Here is an 18973-nt window from a genome sequence, read left to right as displayed (position 1 = left end):
TAGCTATCATATTAAAAAAGTAAAATGAGACAGGTTAAATTAACTGTAATATACCAATATATTAAAAATACTATCACTGCAACATGTAATCAATATAAAAATTATTGAGGCATTTGATTTTTTGGTACTAAGTCTTTGAAATCAGGAATATATTTTACACCTACAGCACATCTCAATTTGGACTAGCCACATGTTCCTAGTGGCTTACCATATTGGACAGCACAATTCTAGATCTAATTCAAGAAACAGGTGTCCCTTTCTCTTTATACTCTCAAAAGACACTGGGCCTAAATCGCATCTAACCAAGAAACGTAAATATTTTCAATATTTTTAGGTGAGTAAACTAATGAACTTCAAACAGCTGCTGGGGTGAAAGTCTAGCAGAATGGTTTTGTGGTTATCAGCTAGGGGAACTTTATACTTTGGGAAACCAAATGCTGATGAACCTCATTTCCATTGAAAAGGCAGCATGCTATAGGCTTAATTTTTTTTTTTTTTGGAGAGGAAGCAATATTGTTTTAGCAAAAGGAATATCAAGGTTTTGATGAAAAGTAAGTGGTCATGAGCCAGAGGGCACTACTTAGATTGAAACAAAAGAAAAAAAAATACAAAGCCACTCTTAAGGCTCCAGAAAAAAATTATTTTAAATTTGGTCATCAGAAGTATATAGGAGTGTTTGGTTTTAAGTGAAAAAATAAATTCAATGTAAGAAAATAAAAGGTAGATTAAAAACACTTATCTGAAATAAGAATATAATTTTGGCACCTGGACATAACACATGGTTTTTGGCCTTCTAAAAAATTAATAAAAATGAAAGAAACCTCCAAATTCACAAAACATGTGGTCTTCTGAATTCAGAGGCAGGGGATAAAGTGGAGGAACAGAAACCTAAAATGATAGAAGGTGACGGTCTACTTGCTATCAAATAAGTTATTGTCAATTATATCCTAAATATAAAGATCCAATACTTTAGTGTATTGTCTACAAATATGAATGAACTCTCATTCGAAGGCATGACCTATGAGAAAGGTGCATGCAAGCTGAATAGTTTTACTCTAAGAAAGACATAACAGAAATGAGAAGGTATAAAGAAAAATAAATGAGATGATGAACAGGACAAGAAGAATAAATCATTTAAAAACTAGGGGCGCCTGGGTGACTCAGTCGGTTAAGCATCTGCCTTTAGCTCAGGTCATGATCTGAAGTGTCGTGGGATCAGGCACACATCAGGCTCCCTGCTCAGCGGGGAGTCTGCTTATTCCTCTCCCTCTGCTCCTTCCCACCCCGCTCGTGTTCTCTCTCTCTCTCTCAAATAAATAAATAAAATCTTAAAAAAAAAACCCAACTAAATACATAGTCTGGAAAGTAGAAGGCTAGGAAACAGGCTATGGGAAGAACAGATTAAAAATAATGAAGTAGGGGGCACCTGGGTGGCTCAGTTGGTTACACATCTGCCTTCAGCTCAGGTCATGATTCCAGGGTCCTGGGATCGAGTCCCACATTGGGCTCCTTGCTCAGCCGGGAGCCTGCTTCTTTCCCTCTGCCTGCTGCTCCCCCTACGTGTGTGCCCTCTCTCTCGCACAAAAATAAAAATCTTTATAAAATAATAATAAAAAAAGATTCTCCCTCTCCCTCTGCCCCTCCACCCACCCCTGCTTGTGCTTGTGCATGCTCTCTCTCTAAAAATAAATAAATAACAAATAAATAGGGGCACCTGGGTGGCTCAGTCATTAAACGTCTGCCTTTGGCTCAGGTCATGATTCCAGGACCCTGGGATTGAGTCCTGCATCAGGCTCCCTGCTCAGCAGGAAGCCTGCTTCTCCCTCTCCCACTCCCCATGCTGGTGTTCCCTCTCTCACTTCGTCTCTCCCTGTCCAATAAATAACTAAAATCTTTAAAAAACAAAAACAAAAACAAATAAATAAATGATAAAGTCGATCTGATGTAATGTCATAGCAGGCAAATATACTTTTCCTCAAGAGCTTCTTGCCATGAACAGTCTCCATATAAAGGAGATAATTCAGGATGTGGGGTAGTTGTATGATATAAGGCAGTTATGGTTAAAATCAGTGGGTATGGAGAAAAATTACGTAAAATTAAGATTATCCTTAAATTGCTTAAAATCATCCATTAGGCACGGTAAACATAGGTTTGTGTATATGACAGTAATATGTATCTCTGTATATAATTTATACTGTACTTAATTTGTATAAGATTATGAATGCAAAATCTAACTCCATAGCATTTTTAATTGCATAGGAGAACAGAAACCTAGAGTTAAATTGAGGAGCATGATTTTTAAAATGTAATCTATATTATTAATACTTCAGTAATAAGTTAGGGAATTAAGATAAAAAGCATTTACTGCTCAGAAAGTATACTTTCCAAGAACGTATATTACAAAAGTCCATGAACCACGTTTACAGGCTGTGGCAGACAGATTCTTAATGAAGGTGGCCTCCATTGGTCCCCACCGCCTGGTGTTCATGCCCGTGTGGGAGCCTCTCTCCTTGAGCACGGTGGGACTCAGGACTTGCTTCCAAGCAACAGCACGTGTCAAGGTGATGGGAGGCACGTGATGAAGTAGACGTGATTAAGCTCTATAAGATTATCACGGCTGCTGTCTGGACTCTCTCCCTTCCTTGCTGGCTTTGAGAAAGCAGAGGGGTCCTCTGTTGGGGTCTTCATGTGAGAAGAAACTACAGGTGGCCTCTAGGAGCTGAGGGCAGCCTCTGAGCTGACAACTACCAAGAAACTGAAGACCACAGTGCTACTACCACGAGGAACTGAATTCAGTCAATAATCTGCGTGAGTGGGCCCAGAAGGAGGCAGAGCGTTGGATGAGACCAGAGCCTTAGCCAACACCTCGACTGCAGCCTTGTGAGATAAGTGGTTGTACACCACTTATATTTGTGGTAAAACTGTTATATAGCAACAGATAACTAACACATAGGCTTATACCAAAAATGGAATATCTGGCTTAAGGAGGATGAAAAACTCAGGGCGCCTTTGGCTCAGGTCATGATCCCAGGGTCCTGGGATTGAGTCCTGTGTTGGGCTCCCTGCTCAGCGGGGAGTCTCCCTCTCCCTCTACCCCTTCCCCCTGCTCATGCTCTCTTTCTCTCTCCCTCACTCTCTAATAAATAAAATCTTTTAAAAAAAGGATGAAAAACTCTAAAAAGGAAATCTCAATGCTATAATGATAAATCATATCAAAGGAGATGGGGGAAGGGACTTTTAAAGAAACCAAGGGGGCCTATACAGAAGCCCTTTTTGAAACTCATGTTTAAAAAGAGAAAAATGGCATAAGACCTGGTATATAGACAATATTTACTGAGTATCTAGTCCACACGAGCCTGCTCCAACAGAGTGATGAAGCAGACAGACAAGTACCGTGGCCTCAGGGAACTTGCATCTCAGTGACACAGTACAGAACGTGGAAGTCTCAAATCCTAAGTAATCTCAACTTCATAAATATTAAAGGCCCCCAAAGGATTTCTGTTTTGTGAAATAATATTTAGAAAAAGATAAACAACAGAAGGGAGAAGCACGGCTTAAGGAAGATGGTGTCCTATTAACAGATGGCAGAGAAAAGGCAGACCTACTCAACTGCTCTATTTTGCTTCAACCTCTCACACCACTAAGAAAAATTTTCTAGTGGGGGCATCTGGCTGGCTCAGTTGGTGGAGCGCGCAACTCTTGATCTCCGGGTTGTGAGTTCGAGCCCCACGTTGGGTGTAGAGACTACTTAAAAATAAAAAAAAAATCTTTAAAGAAAAAAAGGAAAATTTCCTAGCGAAAGAGTGGGACAAATTGAAGCAGTTTAATAGGAGTTTAAAGTCTTAGAGCAGGACGTCTGGGTGGCTCAGTTGGTTAAGCGTCTGCCTTCGGCTCAGGTCATGATCCCAGGGTCCTGGGATCGAGTCCTGCATTGGGCTCCCTGCTTAGCGGGGAGTCTGCTTGTCTCTCTGCCTGTTGCTCCTTCTGCTTGTGCTCTCTCTCTGACAAATAAATAAAATCTTAAAAAAATAAAGTCTTAGAGCAACTCAAGGATCATGTGTTGCAATTCCTTTTTACTGATACTGAAAATAGGAACCTAGAGAGGTTGACATATCAGGCCCAGAGGAATCACATGCCGGGGAGAAGGAAGGGAAAAAAAATTCTCTTGGTGATGTCTACATCAGAAATGGTGAGTTTGCACTTTAAAAATCCCCTCCCTCTGCTCTAGACACAGAGGCTAACAGGGTAAAATGTAAAAAGGGAACACCAAAACAACACATGCTGACTCAAATGCCGAGCCGCGGTCGAGGCGGCCAGAAGCAGAAACGCACAACTGAGCACAGGGGGTTCTGCTTCGGTTTTCTGTATGCGTCAGGAAGCAGGAGTGGGGGCCAGAAACCGGCTCCTCCAGAGGAAAGGGGTCCAAAGTGGCTTGCGGAAGACAAGGAAGAGAATCAGCTTCAATGCTTGAAGCCAGGGGCTAGGTGGCGCTCTCCTGCTTGTGTACAGAGAGCTATTTGCTGACAAAGGCCGCGGCTTAATGGAAGATGAGACCGGAAGTAAAAATTCCAAAACACACGAAGAAATTTATTATCACGAAATCAGCCCACAAAACTTAACAGCCAGAAGAGAATTCACTCCACTCTGACAAGGACTCTAAAATAAGTCACTGCTGGAAGAATTCAAGAGATAAATTAAGGCATGATTTCCATTAAAAAAAAAAGCCATGAAATTATTAATCAAAAGAAAAGAGAAATAAAACAAGATCAGGTGGATATGAACAAAGAACCAGTTAAAACTGGTGGAAATGAAGTTACTTAAATGAAATTTAAGAGTGTAATAGGGGAGATCGACTCTAGAAGAGACAAGAGGAGACGACCGTAGTGGACAGCGTAGCTTGCTGCCTCCACTGTGAAAAACGGTTTGCGTCATCCACTCAAAGGGAAGATACACATAATCTACCGCCTGCAAATTCTACTCCTACAGCAAGATGTATACAGGAGAGGTATACAAAAATGTTCATAGCAACATTTTCTATCAGAGACGAAAAGAGAAAACTAAAAGCTCATCAACAGTTGGACAAATACAAACCGTGTCATTTTCATATGGTGATGAAAAGGAATGACGTCAAAGCTCTACGTAACAACACGGAGAAACCTCACAGATGTGATGTTGCGTGAGAGAAGCCACATCAAAAATACATACTGTGGGAGGGGAGTTAAGATGGTGGAGGAGTAGGGGACCCCTTTTTCAGCCGGTCCCCTGAGTTGAGCTGGATGGGTACCAGACCAGTAGGAACATCCACGGAATCAGCCTGAGATGCAGGAAGATACATCTGGATCATCTGGATTTCTACAAATGAACATCTCCAGCACTGAGTATCGAGGTACGAAGCGGGGAGCCTTGAAACTGCGCACAGATATCGGAAGATAAACAGAAGGGGGAGGGAGCCACCGTGTCAGGGCGCCGGGAAGCGGTAGCCACCTGCACGGGGGAGCAGACGGACAGCGGACCCGCATGCTTGAGACAGCAGACTGAGAACGGGAGCTCCGGGAGCGCGCGTGGGGGCGGCTGGCGGGCCACCTGCACGGGGGAGGACCGAAATTATTAAAGGACCGAAATTATTAAAATTATGAGTGAAAAGGGAGAGGTCACGACCAACACCATTGAAATTGGAAGGATTATTAGAAATTTTTATCAGCAGCTATATGCAAAAAAACTAAGCAATCTGGAAGAGATGGAGGCCTTCCTGGAAACCTATAAACTACCAAGACTGAAACAGGAAGAAATAGATTTCTTAAACAGGCCAATTAACTATGAAGAAATTGAGTCAGTGATAAACAACCTTCCAAATAATAAAACTCCAGGCCCAGACGGTTTTCCTGGGGAATTCTACCAAACATTCAAAGAAGAAATAATACCTATTCTCCTAAAGCTATTTCAAAAAATAGAAACAGAAGGAAAGCTACCAAACTCATTCTATGAGGCTAATATTACCTTGATCCCCAAACCAGGCAAAGACCCCCTCAAAAAGGAGAATTACAGACCGATTTCTCTAATGAATATGGATGCCAAAATCCTCAACAAGATCCTTGCTAATAGAATCCAACAGTACATTAAAAGGATTATCCATCATGACCAAGTGGGATTCATACCTGGGATGCAAGCATGGTTCAACACTCGCAAATCAATCAATGTGATACATCATATCAACAAGAAAAGACTCAAGAACCATATGATCCCCTCAACTGATGCAGAAAAAGCATTTGACAAAATACAGAATCCTTTCCTGATTAAAACCCTTCAGAGTGTAGGAATAGAGGGTACATTTCTCAATCTCATAAAAGCCATCTATGAAAAGCCTACTGCAAGCATTATTCTCAATGGGGAAAAGCTGGAAGCCTTTCCCTTAAGATCAGGAACACGACAAGGATGCCCACTCTCGCCACTATTATTCAACATAGTACTAGAAGTCCTTGCAACAGCAATCAGAAGACAAAAAGGGATCAAAGGTATCCAAATCGGCAAAGAAGAAGTCAAACTGTCTCTCTTTGCAGATGACATGATACTCTATATGGAAAACCCAAAGGAATCCACTCCCAAACTATTAGAAGTTATAGAACAATTCAGTAAGGTGGCAGGATACAAAATCAATGCCCAGAAATCAGTTGCATTTCTATACACGAATAACGAGACTGAAGAAAGAGAAATTAGGGAATCCATCCCATTTACAATAACACCAAAAACCATACGTTACCTTGGAATTAACTTAACCAGAGACGTAAAGGACCTATATCCTAGAAACTATAGATCACTTTTGAAAGATATTGAGGAAGACATAAAAAGATGGAAAAATATTCCATGCTCATGGATTGGAAGAATTAACATAGTTAAAATGTCCATACTACCCAGAGCAATCTACACTTTCAATGCTATCCCGATCAAAATACCGAGGACATTTTTCAAAGAACTGGAACAAATAGTCCTTAAATTTGTATGGAACCAGAAAAGGCCCCGAATCTCCAAGGAACTGTTGAAAAGGAAAAACAAAGCTGGGGGCATCACAATGCCGGATTTCGAGCTGTACTACAAAGCTGTGATCACAAAGACAGCATGGTACTGGCACAAAAACAGACACATCGACCAATGGAACAGAATAGAGAACCCAGAAATGGACCCTCGGCTCTTTGGGCAACTAATCTTTGATAAAGCAGGAAAAAACATCCGGTGGAAAAAAGACAGTCTCTTCAATAAATGGTGCTGGGAAAATTGGACAGCTACATGCAAAAGAATGAAACTTGACCACTCTCTCACACCATACACAAAAATAAACTCCAAATGGATGAAAGACCTCAATGTGAGACAGGAATCCATCAAAATTCTAGAGGAGAACATAGGCAACAACTTCTATGACATCGGCCAGAGCAACCTTTTTCACGACACATCTCCAAAGGCAAGAGAAATAAAAGATAAAATGAACTTATGGGACTTTATCAGGATAAAGAGCTTCTGCACAGCCAAGGAAACAGTCAAAAAAACTAAGAGACAGCCCACGGAATGGGAGAATATATTTGCAAAGGACACCACAGATAAAGGACTGGTATCCAAGATCTACAAAGAACTTCTCAAACTCAATACACGAGAAACAAATAAACAAATCATAAAATGGGCAGAAGATATGAACAGACACTTTTCCAATGAAGACATACAAATGGCTAACAGACACATGAAAAAATGTTCAAAATCATTAGCCATCAGGGAAATTCAAATCAAAACCACACTGAGATACCACCTTACGCCAGTTAGAATGGCAAAGATAGACAAGGCAAGAAACAACAATTGTTGGAGAGGATGTGGAGAAAGGGGATCCCTCCTACATTGTTGGTGGGAATGCAAGTTGGTACAGCCACTCTGGAAAACAGTGTGGAGGTCCCTTAAAAAGTTAAAAATTGAACTACCCTATGACCCAGCCATTGCACTACTGGGTGTTTACCCCAAAGATACAGACGTAGTAAAGAGAAGGGCCATATGCACCCCAATGTTCATAGCTGCATTGTCCACAATAGCCAAATCATGGAAGGAGCCGAGATGCCCTTCAACAGATGACTGGATTAAGAAGCTGTGGTCCATATATACAATGGAATATTACTCAGCTATCAGAAAGAACGAATTCTCAACATTTGCTGCAACATGGACGGCACTGGAGGAGATAATGCTAAGTGAAATAAGTCAAGCAGAGAAAGACAATTATCATATGATTTCTCTCATCTATGGAACATAAGAACTAGGATGATCGGTAGGGGAAGAAAGGGATAAAGAAAAGGGGGGTAATCAGAAGGGGGAATGAAACATGAGAGACTATGGACTATGAGAAACAAACTGAAGACTTCAGAGGGGAGGGGGTGGGGGAATGGGATAGACTGGTGAGGTAGTAAGGAGGGCACGTATTGCATGGTGCACTGGGTGTTATACGCAACTAATGAAGCATCAAACTTTTACATCAGTAACCAGGGATGTACTGTATGGTGACTAACATAATAATAAAATAAAAAAAAATGCATACTGTATGACTCAGTCTCTCTCACTTTCTCTTTTCTATTTTTAATATACAAAGTATTAAAAACATGGAAAACTCAACTCTGGTATTGAGGGTTGCACATTTTTTTTAATAAAGATTTTATTTATTTGAAACAGAGCATGTGTGCAAGTGGGGGGAGGGGGGAGGGAGAAGCAGACTCCCCACTGAGCAGGGAGTCCAACGCAGGGCTCAATGAGGGGCTCAATCCCAGGACCCTGAGATCATGACCTGAGCCGAAGGCAGGTACTTAACCAACTGAGCCACCCAGGTGCCCTGAGGGTTGTACATATTAAGTGTTGGAACTATAAAAAAAAGTAAGGAAGTGATTATAATAAAAGCCAGGGCACTGGTGACCTTAGGGGAGAGGGAGAGGCTGTGAGTGGGAGGGGCACACAGGTTCCTGGCTGCTGGCAGTATTCTGTGTCCTGCCCTGGGTAGAGGATACATGGGTCTTCCCTTTATAATCATTTGTCAAGCTGTACATTGATATTTTACGCATCTTTCTGTATTTTATATTTCACAATAAAAAAGTTTTGTTTTGCTTTGTTTGTTTTAAAAAAGAGAATTTGGAATGTAAGATATAGGTAGGGAGGAACTAGCCAGGAATGCAGCACAGAGAAGCAAGGGGATGAAAAATACAGAAAAGAACAGTTTGGAGTCAGAGACGATGGGTTGAAAGGTTCCAATATCCACACAATAGCTATTGCAGAAGAGGCTGGAGGTAATGGTAGAATAGCATTCAAGAGATAACTGCTGAGGATTTTCTAGAATTGAAGACAGACTCCTATCCAATTTATCTAACAGGATAAGTAAAATCAAATCTAAACCCAGGCACATCATAGTAAAGTGTAGAACATCAGTGATAAGAACATGTTAAATACCCCTCATCCCCAGAAAATAAGCCAGGTTATCTGTAAGAGAAACGACATTTAGATCAGAGGTCTCATTAGCATAAAAATGGCCTGAAGGGATATACGAGAAACAAAGGGTTTCACCTAAGATTTTATTATACCCACCCGAGAGAGAGGGCAAAATAAAGACAAACCTAAAAGGAACAGGCTTACCGCCTGAGGCTCTTATAAGAGAACCACAAAAGGATGCCCCTCTGCAAGAAAAAAATGGGGGGAGGGCCATAAAAGGTTTGACCTCAAAGAAATGATACTGGACACAAAAAATGATAAAATAAGCCATTAAGTATGATTTACTATCTACTGATAAGAAAATACAGCTAATTATTGCCTGCTTGAGAAAAAGGGGAGGGGCACCTGGGTGGCTCAGGTTGTTAGGCATCTCGTGCTGAGACTCCTATCTCAGCACTGAGTTTGACCCTGTGCGCCTGGCGTTGGGCAAGGAGCCTACTTAAAAAAAGAAAAAAGAAGAAGAAAAAGGGGAAACAAAAATTTTAAACTCAATGACAGGACTGCTGGTGGAGGTGCCAGAGGAGAAGCATTTGAGGTCATCATCATGGGTGGGACATTCAAATTACTAAACAACTCTGAACACTGCTAAGAAAATATATAGTTAAATAATACACTTTTTAAAAGTAGGCTCCACACCCAATGTGGGGCTTGAACTCATGGCCCTGAGATGGAGTCGGACTGAGCCACCCAGGCACCCTATGGTTAAAATAATATCTTCAAAATTTAAAGGTACCCAGAAAAGAAAAGAAACCCAAAACAACAACAACAACAACAACAACAGGAAATGCATGATGTTGCTTCCAAATCAGCAGAGGGAGAATGCGTGATTAAAAGACTTAAGATGTACAGCTAGAGTTTCCGTTTTTAAAAAATGGAAAGTCCATTTTTCTACCTCAGATTGCCAACCCTAACAATCTGTCAAATTAAAGAAATGATTATTAAATATACACTTTGTAAGCACTTACAAAAAATGGAAGTTGTGTGACCAAGTGGGATTAGCAGGAATTTGAGAAAAAGTTTTACCAATCAATGTAGCTTCATGCTTTGACCTCTTTTTTTGGTTTGGTTCAATTTTTTTACATGTCTGTTAATTGAAACAAAAAGTGAGAAGATGCAGGAAAAAAAGAAAAAATACTATCTACTACTGTGAATGTGTGTGTGTGCACATGTATGTAAGTGTGTATGTTGTGGCTCAGGTAGGCTGCTAGCTTAGCAGAAGAAGCAAGGGACATATCCGGGATGCACTGAAAAGAACTGGACTTGGGAGAATGGAGATGGCAGAGGGTTGGCCAGGGGTCTAGATTTTGATGTCCAATAACCTGAATTTGCATCCTGGATCTGCTACTAACTAGCTGTCAAAATGGGATCGAGCCCCATATCAGGCTCCTCCGCTGGGAGCCTGCTTCTTCCTCTCCCACTCCCCCTGCTTGTGTTCCCTCTCTCGCTGGCTGTCTCTATCTCTGTTGAATAAATAAATAAAATCTTTAAAAAAAAACACACAAAAGTGATCATGGCCAAGTGACTCCAATTTCACTTCCTACTCTCGAATGCCTTGTGAGGACATAGCAAAGCCTGTTGTCTGTCAGTCTAATCTACTGTCTCTCTCAGCTTTAAAATTCTATGAATCTTTTAAAAAACTACATGAACTGAAACAAAATCTTAAAGCATATGTTTGTTAAGTTTCCAGATGATGCAAAACTGGAAAAGTAACAGAGTAAAGAGTGAAAAAGAATCTAGACTGTGTCACTGTAGGCTGAAACCACTATCATGAAATTTGACAGGAAGAAGCAAAGACCTGAATATAGATTAACAAAAGATCTGCAGGGGCATCTGGCTGGCTCAGTTGGTAAAGAATGTGACTCTTGATCTCGGGGTTATGAGTTCAAGCCCCAGCTTGAGTGTAGAGATTACCTAAGAGGAAAAAAAAAAAGATCTGCACAAATACAGAACGGAGAGGACGTGGCATGACAGTGAGTCATTTGAAAAAGAGCCAGATATTTTAACACCTGCTCCTGGAGCCCATGAAATGGTGGGGTTATTAGACTAAATTAATGAACTCTCAGGCTAGAATAGCAGAAGCAGTGTTTATGGTCAGAGAAGAATAAATCACACTAGTTAGTACAAGTCAGATTACACATAGAATATTCTGTTCCATTCTGGAAGATTCTGACAAACTGGAATGCATCTAATGAAGGGAGTCCAGAACTAGAAAGCATCCAGAAACCATATGACATCAGGGCACTGGGGAAGTTTATCCTGGAGTAGAAAGACCCAGAAAAAGCAATAGCCACCCCCTAGTATTTGAATGCTCTTGACAGTTGATCCAGGTCTAGTGGTAGAGGTGTTAGTAAGAAGCAGTTTTTGGTGCTATCTTCAAACAGAAGTTGGAGGGCTATTGGTGAAGGAAAGAAGAGAGAAGGCTCTTCGTGTTGGGAGGGAAGTTAAGACCAGGTAAGCCCTATCCCGGAAGCCCTTTCCAGGTCTAAGCCATCTCTAATTCTAAATGACTGACTGTCTCCAGTATAAGGAAAAAAGAGCAGCTTACTCAATTGCTGCAGGTAACTTTTAATACATAGTAGGTATTCGATGTGCCCAGCTCTGTACTAAGCACTTTCCACAGGGGGAAACTGAGCAGGACAGGGCTTATAGGAATTCAACTTTTGAAAAATGAGATGATACCGTTATTACGCAGACCAAGTGTTTCCCAAATGCTTCTATTATCCATACAGAAGGGGTTGGGAGGAGAGAGAGCACAGTGCTTATGTCAGGAGGGGGCAAGAAAAAAATGGAAATAAATTCTTCATGCTCTAGGCAGAGCAACTAACAAAATGTTTGAACTATAAACAGAAGTCTAACACTTGTGACCAAACTATTATCAGATACTTTAGGAAACAAGCCTCAGTAAGACTTCAGATCAACTGTATATTTGTACATTTCAAGGGAACCATTTAAAATGAACTGTAAAGAGATGCCTTTAAGAAATGTATGGGGGGGGATGGGTGAAATGGGTGAAGGGGAGAAGGAGACACAGGCTTCTAGTTATGGAATCAGTAAGTTGGAGGAATAAGAGGCACAGCATAAGGAATACGGTTAATGACACTATAATAGCGCTGTATGGGACACATGGGAGCTGCACTTGTGGGGAGCAGAGTCGAATGTGTAAGCTTGCTACATCACTAAGCTGTACACCTGAATCTAATGTCACATTGTGTGTCAAGTATACTCAACAACAACAAAAGAATGTGGGGTGCCTGACTGGCTCAGTCAGTAGAGCATGTGACTTGGGGTTGAGTTTGAGCCCCACATTGGGTGTAGAGATTACTTAAAAATCAAATCTTAAAAAAAAGAATGTATCTGATCTGATAAAAAGAACTCTGCTTCTTTGACCTTACCAATAAAAGTTAGTAATATTTCTAATATAAATTCACCATGCCCTACAGACAGACTGGTATATTCCTACTAGAATTTACAAATGTATTTGAAACAAATACTTCTGCTGAAACATGGCATATATCTCCTCACTTTCTTCCCCACATCAAAATCGGACACAGAATTTATTTTTATGGGGAGACACGTGAAGAGATTTCCTCTGCTTTTGCACCCAGTGACTCTCTTTGGAACACTGGGGCACTGTAGTTATAAAAACACAGAATTTTCCAGCTAACAGAAATACTTGGAGAGCAAGTCAACCCCTTCATTAAACTTCAGAGATAGAAAATCTTACGCTGCCAAGTGGCTACGAGGTGCCACAAGGGACTGGTGAAAGAACCAAGGAGCTCATATACTCAAGATCTCCTGGGAGTCCTGACCCCAGCTCAGTCCCGGGTTCCTTCCACTCAACCAAATGCCAAGAAAAAAACCTGAGATTTTTCAGTTTTCATGATTTTCACTGGCTTTGATTGTTTGCCATACTACTCATATTGATTGAAAAGTACTTACTTCCAATGCATAATACACTGGTTTGTCTCTGCCAAGCTTGTAAGCCACTGTAGTCAGAAGGCCATGCTCAGAAAATACACACTGTAGGAAAGAGAAAAATATTTCAGTAGCCCGGAAAATAAAAAGATAGCAGAAGAATATTTTTTAAAGCTAAGATGACCTAGGTACAAAAATAATTCAATAAATATGTAACAATTAAAAAAATAAATATTAAGTCAAAATTACCAGTATTAAGGACAATACATTTAAACAGTACAAAATGTTTATCCTTTGTTCCAAATTAGATTTGTGTTAAGAATCTGACATGGTCCTAGTATAGATATTCCACCAAAAATCAAAAACACACGTAAAAAATTCAAAGAACCTAAAATAGTTCTTACTAGGGCCACTTAAATTTAGTGATTTTCATCATTTTTATAGAGCTCTAAATTAAACTCTAATAAAGATTAAACAAAATCTGCAGAATCATAAGTAACTTAATAGCAAATTATGCTCAAGCATTATTTATATGAAGTTAAAGAAGGCTTTCAATCTTTTAATTGGGAAAAACCAACCTTGCGGCCTGTATTACATAGTAAGAAACAGCCTGTTCCATACCTATAGTTGGGGGAAGAATGAACAGTGTGATAATTTTATTAAAAATAAATCTTGAAACATTAATAATACAAATCATTTACAGTGATGTACAATAAGTCATTATCTTAAAGTTCTAGAAAAGTTCCAAAAGTTAACAAGCATCACATACTCCTTTTGGAATAACATTTTATTTTATTTTTTTTTAAAGATTTTTTATTTATTTATTCGACAGAGATAGAGACAGCCAGTGAGAGAGGGAACAAAAGCAGGGGGAGTGGGAGAGGAAGAAGCAGGCTCATAGCAGAAGAGCCTGATGTGGGGCTCGATCCCATAACGCCGGGATCACGCCCTGAGCCGAAGGCAGACGCTTAACCGCTGTGCCACCCAGGCGCCCCTGGAATAACATTTTAAAGACTAAGTCTAGAAGAAAACGTACTTAGTGCAATCCTAATGGAAAACTGCAAGCATGGTATTCAGTGCCTAGTCACAGCCCAGGGCTGTTTATAAAATACCGCCAAATGACAACAAACTCTAGGTCCAGTCCCCGTGATATTGCTACTAACCCACGTGGAATGAAGCGTTTCACCGATTGGGCCTGGCTGCATAGCTCTATCATTAGTACAATCAGGTACTGAGAAACCCTGCTGTCTTCTGGCATGGAGGGGAGGCTAGGTCCAGAATGAGGGAAAGTGGAGATGGAGCTCGGCAACCGGAGTGGCATACAGGGGAAAGCTACTGAAGGCCCAGCTTTCCCATTCTCTCTGCAGGCTACGGCATCCTAACAGGTGGGAGAGTCAGAGCGAGAATGGAACATAGCAGCCATGGAAGAACTGAATTTATTTTACTGCAGCCTTGTAAGTATAAGCTTTGGACTCTGCAACAAGTCTGGCATTTGGACATGAGTGAGTAGTTTTCATGTGTACCAGGCAGAGGAGGAATCCAAAGTGATACTAGTAAGGGTCACAGGGAAACAGTTTTCCAAGGAGCTGGCTGTGACTGTCACCCCCAGCTCTCTACAAACCGTCCTGCCCTAGCTTGGGATTCCCTCCCCACAGGCCTTGCTGCTGTGCTCTTTGATATTCCAGCAGGTGGGAGAACAGGGAGCACTAGCTCAGGGGCAGGCAGAAGGATCCCAGCAGAAGCCACTACAGGTAAGCATGAAGTCAGCAGGCCCCATCAGGTGGTGTGGAGCAAATAGAAACCGAGGGCAATTTTTTCCAGCAAACATTTTTCCAGGCACTGCTGTTGTGAATAAGAATTAACCCAAGACATGCTATCTCTTTTCCCTCAAATATATTCTCTGCCTGTAGACAAACAGCCAACACAATCAGGGAACACGTGATTAAGGAATACCTACGTTTTTAAAGACACCAGTCAACTAACACTAGGTATAGGTAATAATACATTTACGAATGAAAACATAAATCACTACGCCCTTTTACTTCCACGATGCTGAAAAAGCTATATATTTTAAGTTAATCTCCTTTAAAAAATATTCTTAAAAATGGATTACCTGTTTCACACTTTTTAAAGGAGAAATCTGTACCAATTTAGCTCCCATATAAACACCACCAAAATAGTGGCTTCACGATATGATCCTAGCCTTACTCTCTACCACCGCCCTACCTGAATGTTCTCTACATGCTCTAAACAAAGTCCTCCATTTCGCTCTTTGCATATTTGTTCAGTGTTCTGTGCACTCGTCAATATAGCTTCTTTAAAACATCTCATTATTAATATGATCTTTCGCAATTCTTCTCCCCTTCCTTTGAAACCCAAGAGCAGTATTTCAAAGTTTCTTATGGTACATAAGTTCTGACTTCTCAGATGATGTCTATTTGCCTTCTCTCCCCTCAGGAAGGGAAATACAAGCCCAAAGATCTTACGATTTTCTTTCTTTTATTTTTTAAGATTTTATTTATTTATTCGACAGAGACAGCCAGCGAGAGAGGGAACACAAGCAGGGGGAGTGGGAGAGGAAGAAGCAGGCTCCCAGCGGAGGAGCCTGATGCGGGGCTAGATCCCAGAACTCAGTAAGTCCTCCCCTGCTCACACTCCCCGTTCCAGGATGTGACTGATAATGCTTACGCGGGAAGGGAGTCGAAAGAGGAGGAAAAGCCAACGATTTTATTGGGAACGTCCCAGGTGCTCCACACCGTGTTAGATACTTGACAAATAGAGAGAGCGAGCCTCTGATTTACTAGCACGAGCGTGCCTGGCAGAGGAGGAAAGGCGGAGGGGAAACAGCCTATTTTCCCATCATTTATCTTCACTCCTGGCGCAGCTGCCTGGAAGCCAGAATTCAAACAGTATGCTTCCAGACCCACACTCGTTCAAGCTCTCTTGGTCCTAACCTCAGGATATCATGACCTGCAAAGATTTTACATTTCTCCCCTCCTCCCCCCAAAAACCTCTCTCACAGGCGATGTCACACTCTCACCAGAGGACTGCTGACCATGCTAGACCACAAGAACATTTCATTCAAAAGGTTAGACATTCCATTATCCACAAAAGAAGAATTTAATCAACAAGGTTAACATTGCTGAGAGAATTAGGAAATCCTCCAGAGAAGAATAAATGTAGATAGTCTCCTGCTTGGTCGATGGGAATCTTTCCTACACAGGGTACAGTAATGTAGAGAGGTTCAGAGCCCCAGCTAAGTCAACTCAGGCGGATCTGGAGGCAAAGACTGCTTCTTTCACTTACTAGCTTAACCACTCTGAACATCTGTTTTCTTATCTGGAAATGGAAGGAATCTTATCACTCTTAGATATGGGGTTGTTACAGATTCCCCAAGTAGGAGTAGTAAGGAGATAAGATTAGGAAACAAATGCACCTAATCTCTACTTCCATCATTCCTTCTACTGCTTGCTGAAGGAGAAACTCCAGGTAATGGGGAGAAAGCACAATGCCAGGAAAACAGCATTGAAAATCCCACAAAAATATAACTTTACAGTTACAGTGAGAAAGACTAGGGCAGGAAGAGTACGTTGAGAAATACAGTTCATTTTTAAAATTTTAAATAAAAAAATTTTTAAAGATTTTATTTAATTATTTGAGAGAAAGGAAGACAGCAAGTGAAAGAGAGCATGGGCTGGAGTGGGTGGTGGGGTTGAGGGCCAGAGGCACAGGGAGAAACAGATCCCCACTGAGCAGGGAGCCCGATGCAGGGCTCGATCCCAGGACCCTGGGATCATGACTTGAGCCGAAGGCAGATACTTAACCAACTGAGCCACCCAGGGGCCCCCCCAATTTTTTTTTAAAAAGTAATCTCTACACCCAACCTGGGGCTTGAACTCAAAACCCCGAGATCAGAGTCACATGCTCTACTGACTGAGCCAGCCAGGCATGCCTCCAACAGTTTAAATCATGGCTCTTCCTCCCCTCTGCTCTGACCTCCTCCACTCTCCACCCTCCAACCCCAACCAAAACCATTAACCCTTTAAACCAAAATTTAGTTTTTTAACGGAAAAGGTATTGACGTTTATAAATTAAGGTCTTTACAAGCCTTAGCAGTGTGTTTACATATGGCATAATGTATTTTATTTGAAGGAGAGAAAGAAAACTAAATGGCAAAAAACTTATTGGAACACCTAAGCTACTGATTTGCAGCCTGGATGAACGTCAACAGGTTTTCCTCATTCAAAGCACCAAAGGGAGAAACAAACAAACAAAACACCATCGGTTTTTGGGTCTGTTTATCTTAAACTCACGTATTTTTGGCTTGTCCATCCTGAAAGCACATTTGTCCCACCAATGCAGCAGACTGGTCCCCCAAACACTGAAAGCATAAATGACAATAAACAACACTAAGACAATATTATTACTTTCCCTTTTAGAACAGCCATAGGATATCTTTCTCCTTCATTTATCAAGGAATGAATGGTCTTGAGTTTTGCACTGCTTCCATTTGGCCATTTTCCCATTTCCTAATATTCCCTATAAGATCGTAGGAATGGGAAGGAAGAGTCAGAATTTGGTCAAAAGGTTCTCAGTGGCCCACACTGTTTCACCTAAGAACAAGAATCAGCCAATTTTGCTGCTTTTACTTTTTCTCCAGAGTTTCAGAAGGGGAAGATGGATTAAGACAGAGGAGGACACCCCTCACATGGAAGCAGGTAGGGTTGGGGAGGTAGCAGGGAGATGAAACTTACCCCAGATATTGGGACACCTTCCAAGGCTCCAGCTTTCTAATAAAATTTTAAAAAAGGATTATGAGTAATCACAAACTATTGTCTCTACTAACACAACTGCAACAGAAATGAACACGAATAGCAACATGCCAGAGCATGTGGGGAGACAAGACAAAGCAAGTGTTTCAACTACATATGTGGTTCAGAGACAGATACTAGACATATTTCTAGAATGACAAGAAGACACATGGCATTGGAGAACGGACATCATACACTGGACTGGGAGTCAGGAGACAAGGGGTCTACTCTTGGTTAGTTAGTGTTAAGCCACTGAGCAGGCTGCTGAAACTTCTCTATGCCTCAATTTCTTGATGTATAAAATGGAGTCCAGGTAACATGAATGCCTAGGTCTGATAGCTCTGTTATCGTGGCCGTTAATAAGGAAATCTAACACATCCTCTAAACAAACATATGAATAGCTGCCAAACCGGTATGGAAAGGCCTCATTTTGGAAGGCTGTATTTTACCAACTATCCTTCCTTACCCAAACTGCTCTTAAGAGAAGTAAGAACCCGAGAGCGTTTGGGTATTGGGTATTATATGTTCAGAGCTGACATCGTTCTTCAAGTTTAGATAAGCAAGAGTTAATTTAGGTCATGAAGAGTGGTTTTTATTTGGATCAAGTATGGCTAGAATTCTAGGGAGAAAAACAAGATTTAAGTGGCTGTGTATTTTACCAAACTTCATTTTCAAAAAAATACTCTAATACAAAGCAATTTGTACTGGTATTAAGGGATTAGGGGGAAAGAACGTGATCCATGAAGCAG

At 41.1% G+C, this 18973-nt stretch overlaps 1 protein-coding gene across 2 annotated transcripts in view; it reads right to left on the bottom strand.

Moving 5' to 3' along the window:
- GK (glycerol kinase) overlaps positions 1-18973 on the bottom strand; it is a 71917-nt gene that overhangs the window by 13532 nt on the left and 39412 nt on the right. For both annotated transcript variants that reach the window (XM_011222081.3, XM_034649606.1), the window contains exons 9-12: positions 18168-18203; positions 17727-17794; positions 13992-14034; positions 13438-13518 (exon numbers count right to left, since the gene is read on the bottom strand). In XM_011222081.3, coding sequence (XP_011220383.2) covers positions 13438-13518; positions 13992-14034; positions 17727-17794; positions 18168-18203 — 228 coding nt within the window. The remainder of the gene's footprint in view (positions 1-13437; positions 13519-13991; positions 14035-17726; positions 17795-18167; positions 18204-18973) is intronic.

The sequence above is a fragment of the Ailuropoda melanoleuca genome, chromosome X, assembly GCF_002007445.2.
Source record: "Ailuropoda melanoleuca isolate Jingjing chromosome X, ASM200744v2, whole genome shotgun sequence".
Lineage (NCBI taxonomy): Eukaryota > Metazoa > Chordata > Mammalia > Carnivora > Ursidae > Ailuropoda > Ailuropoda melanoleuca.
This window is presented reverse-complemented; position numbering and strand designations above follow the sequence as displayed.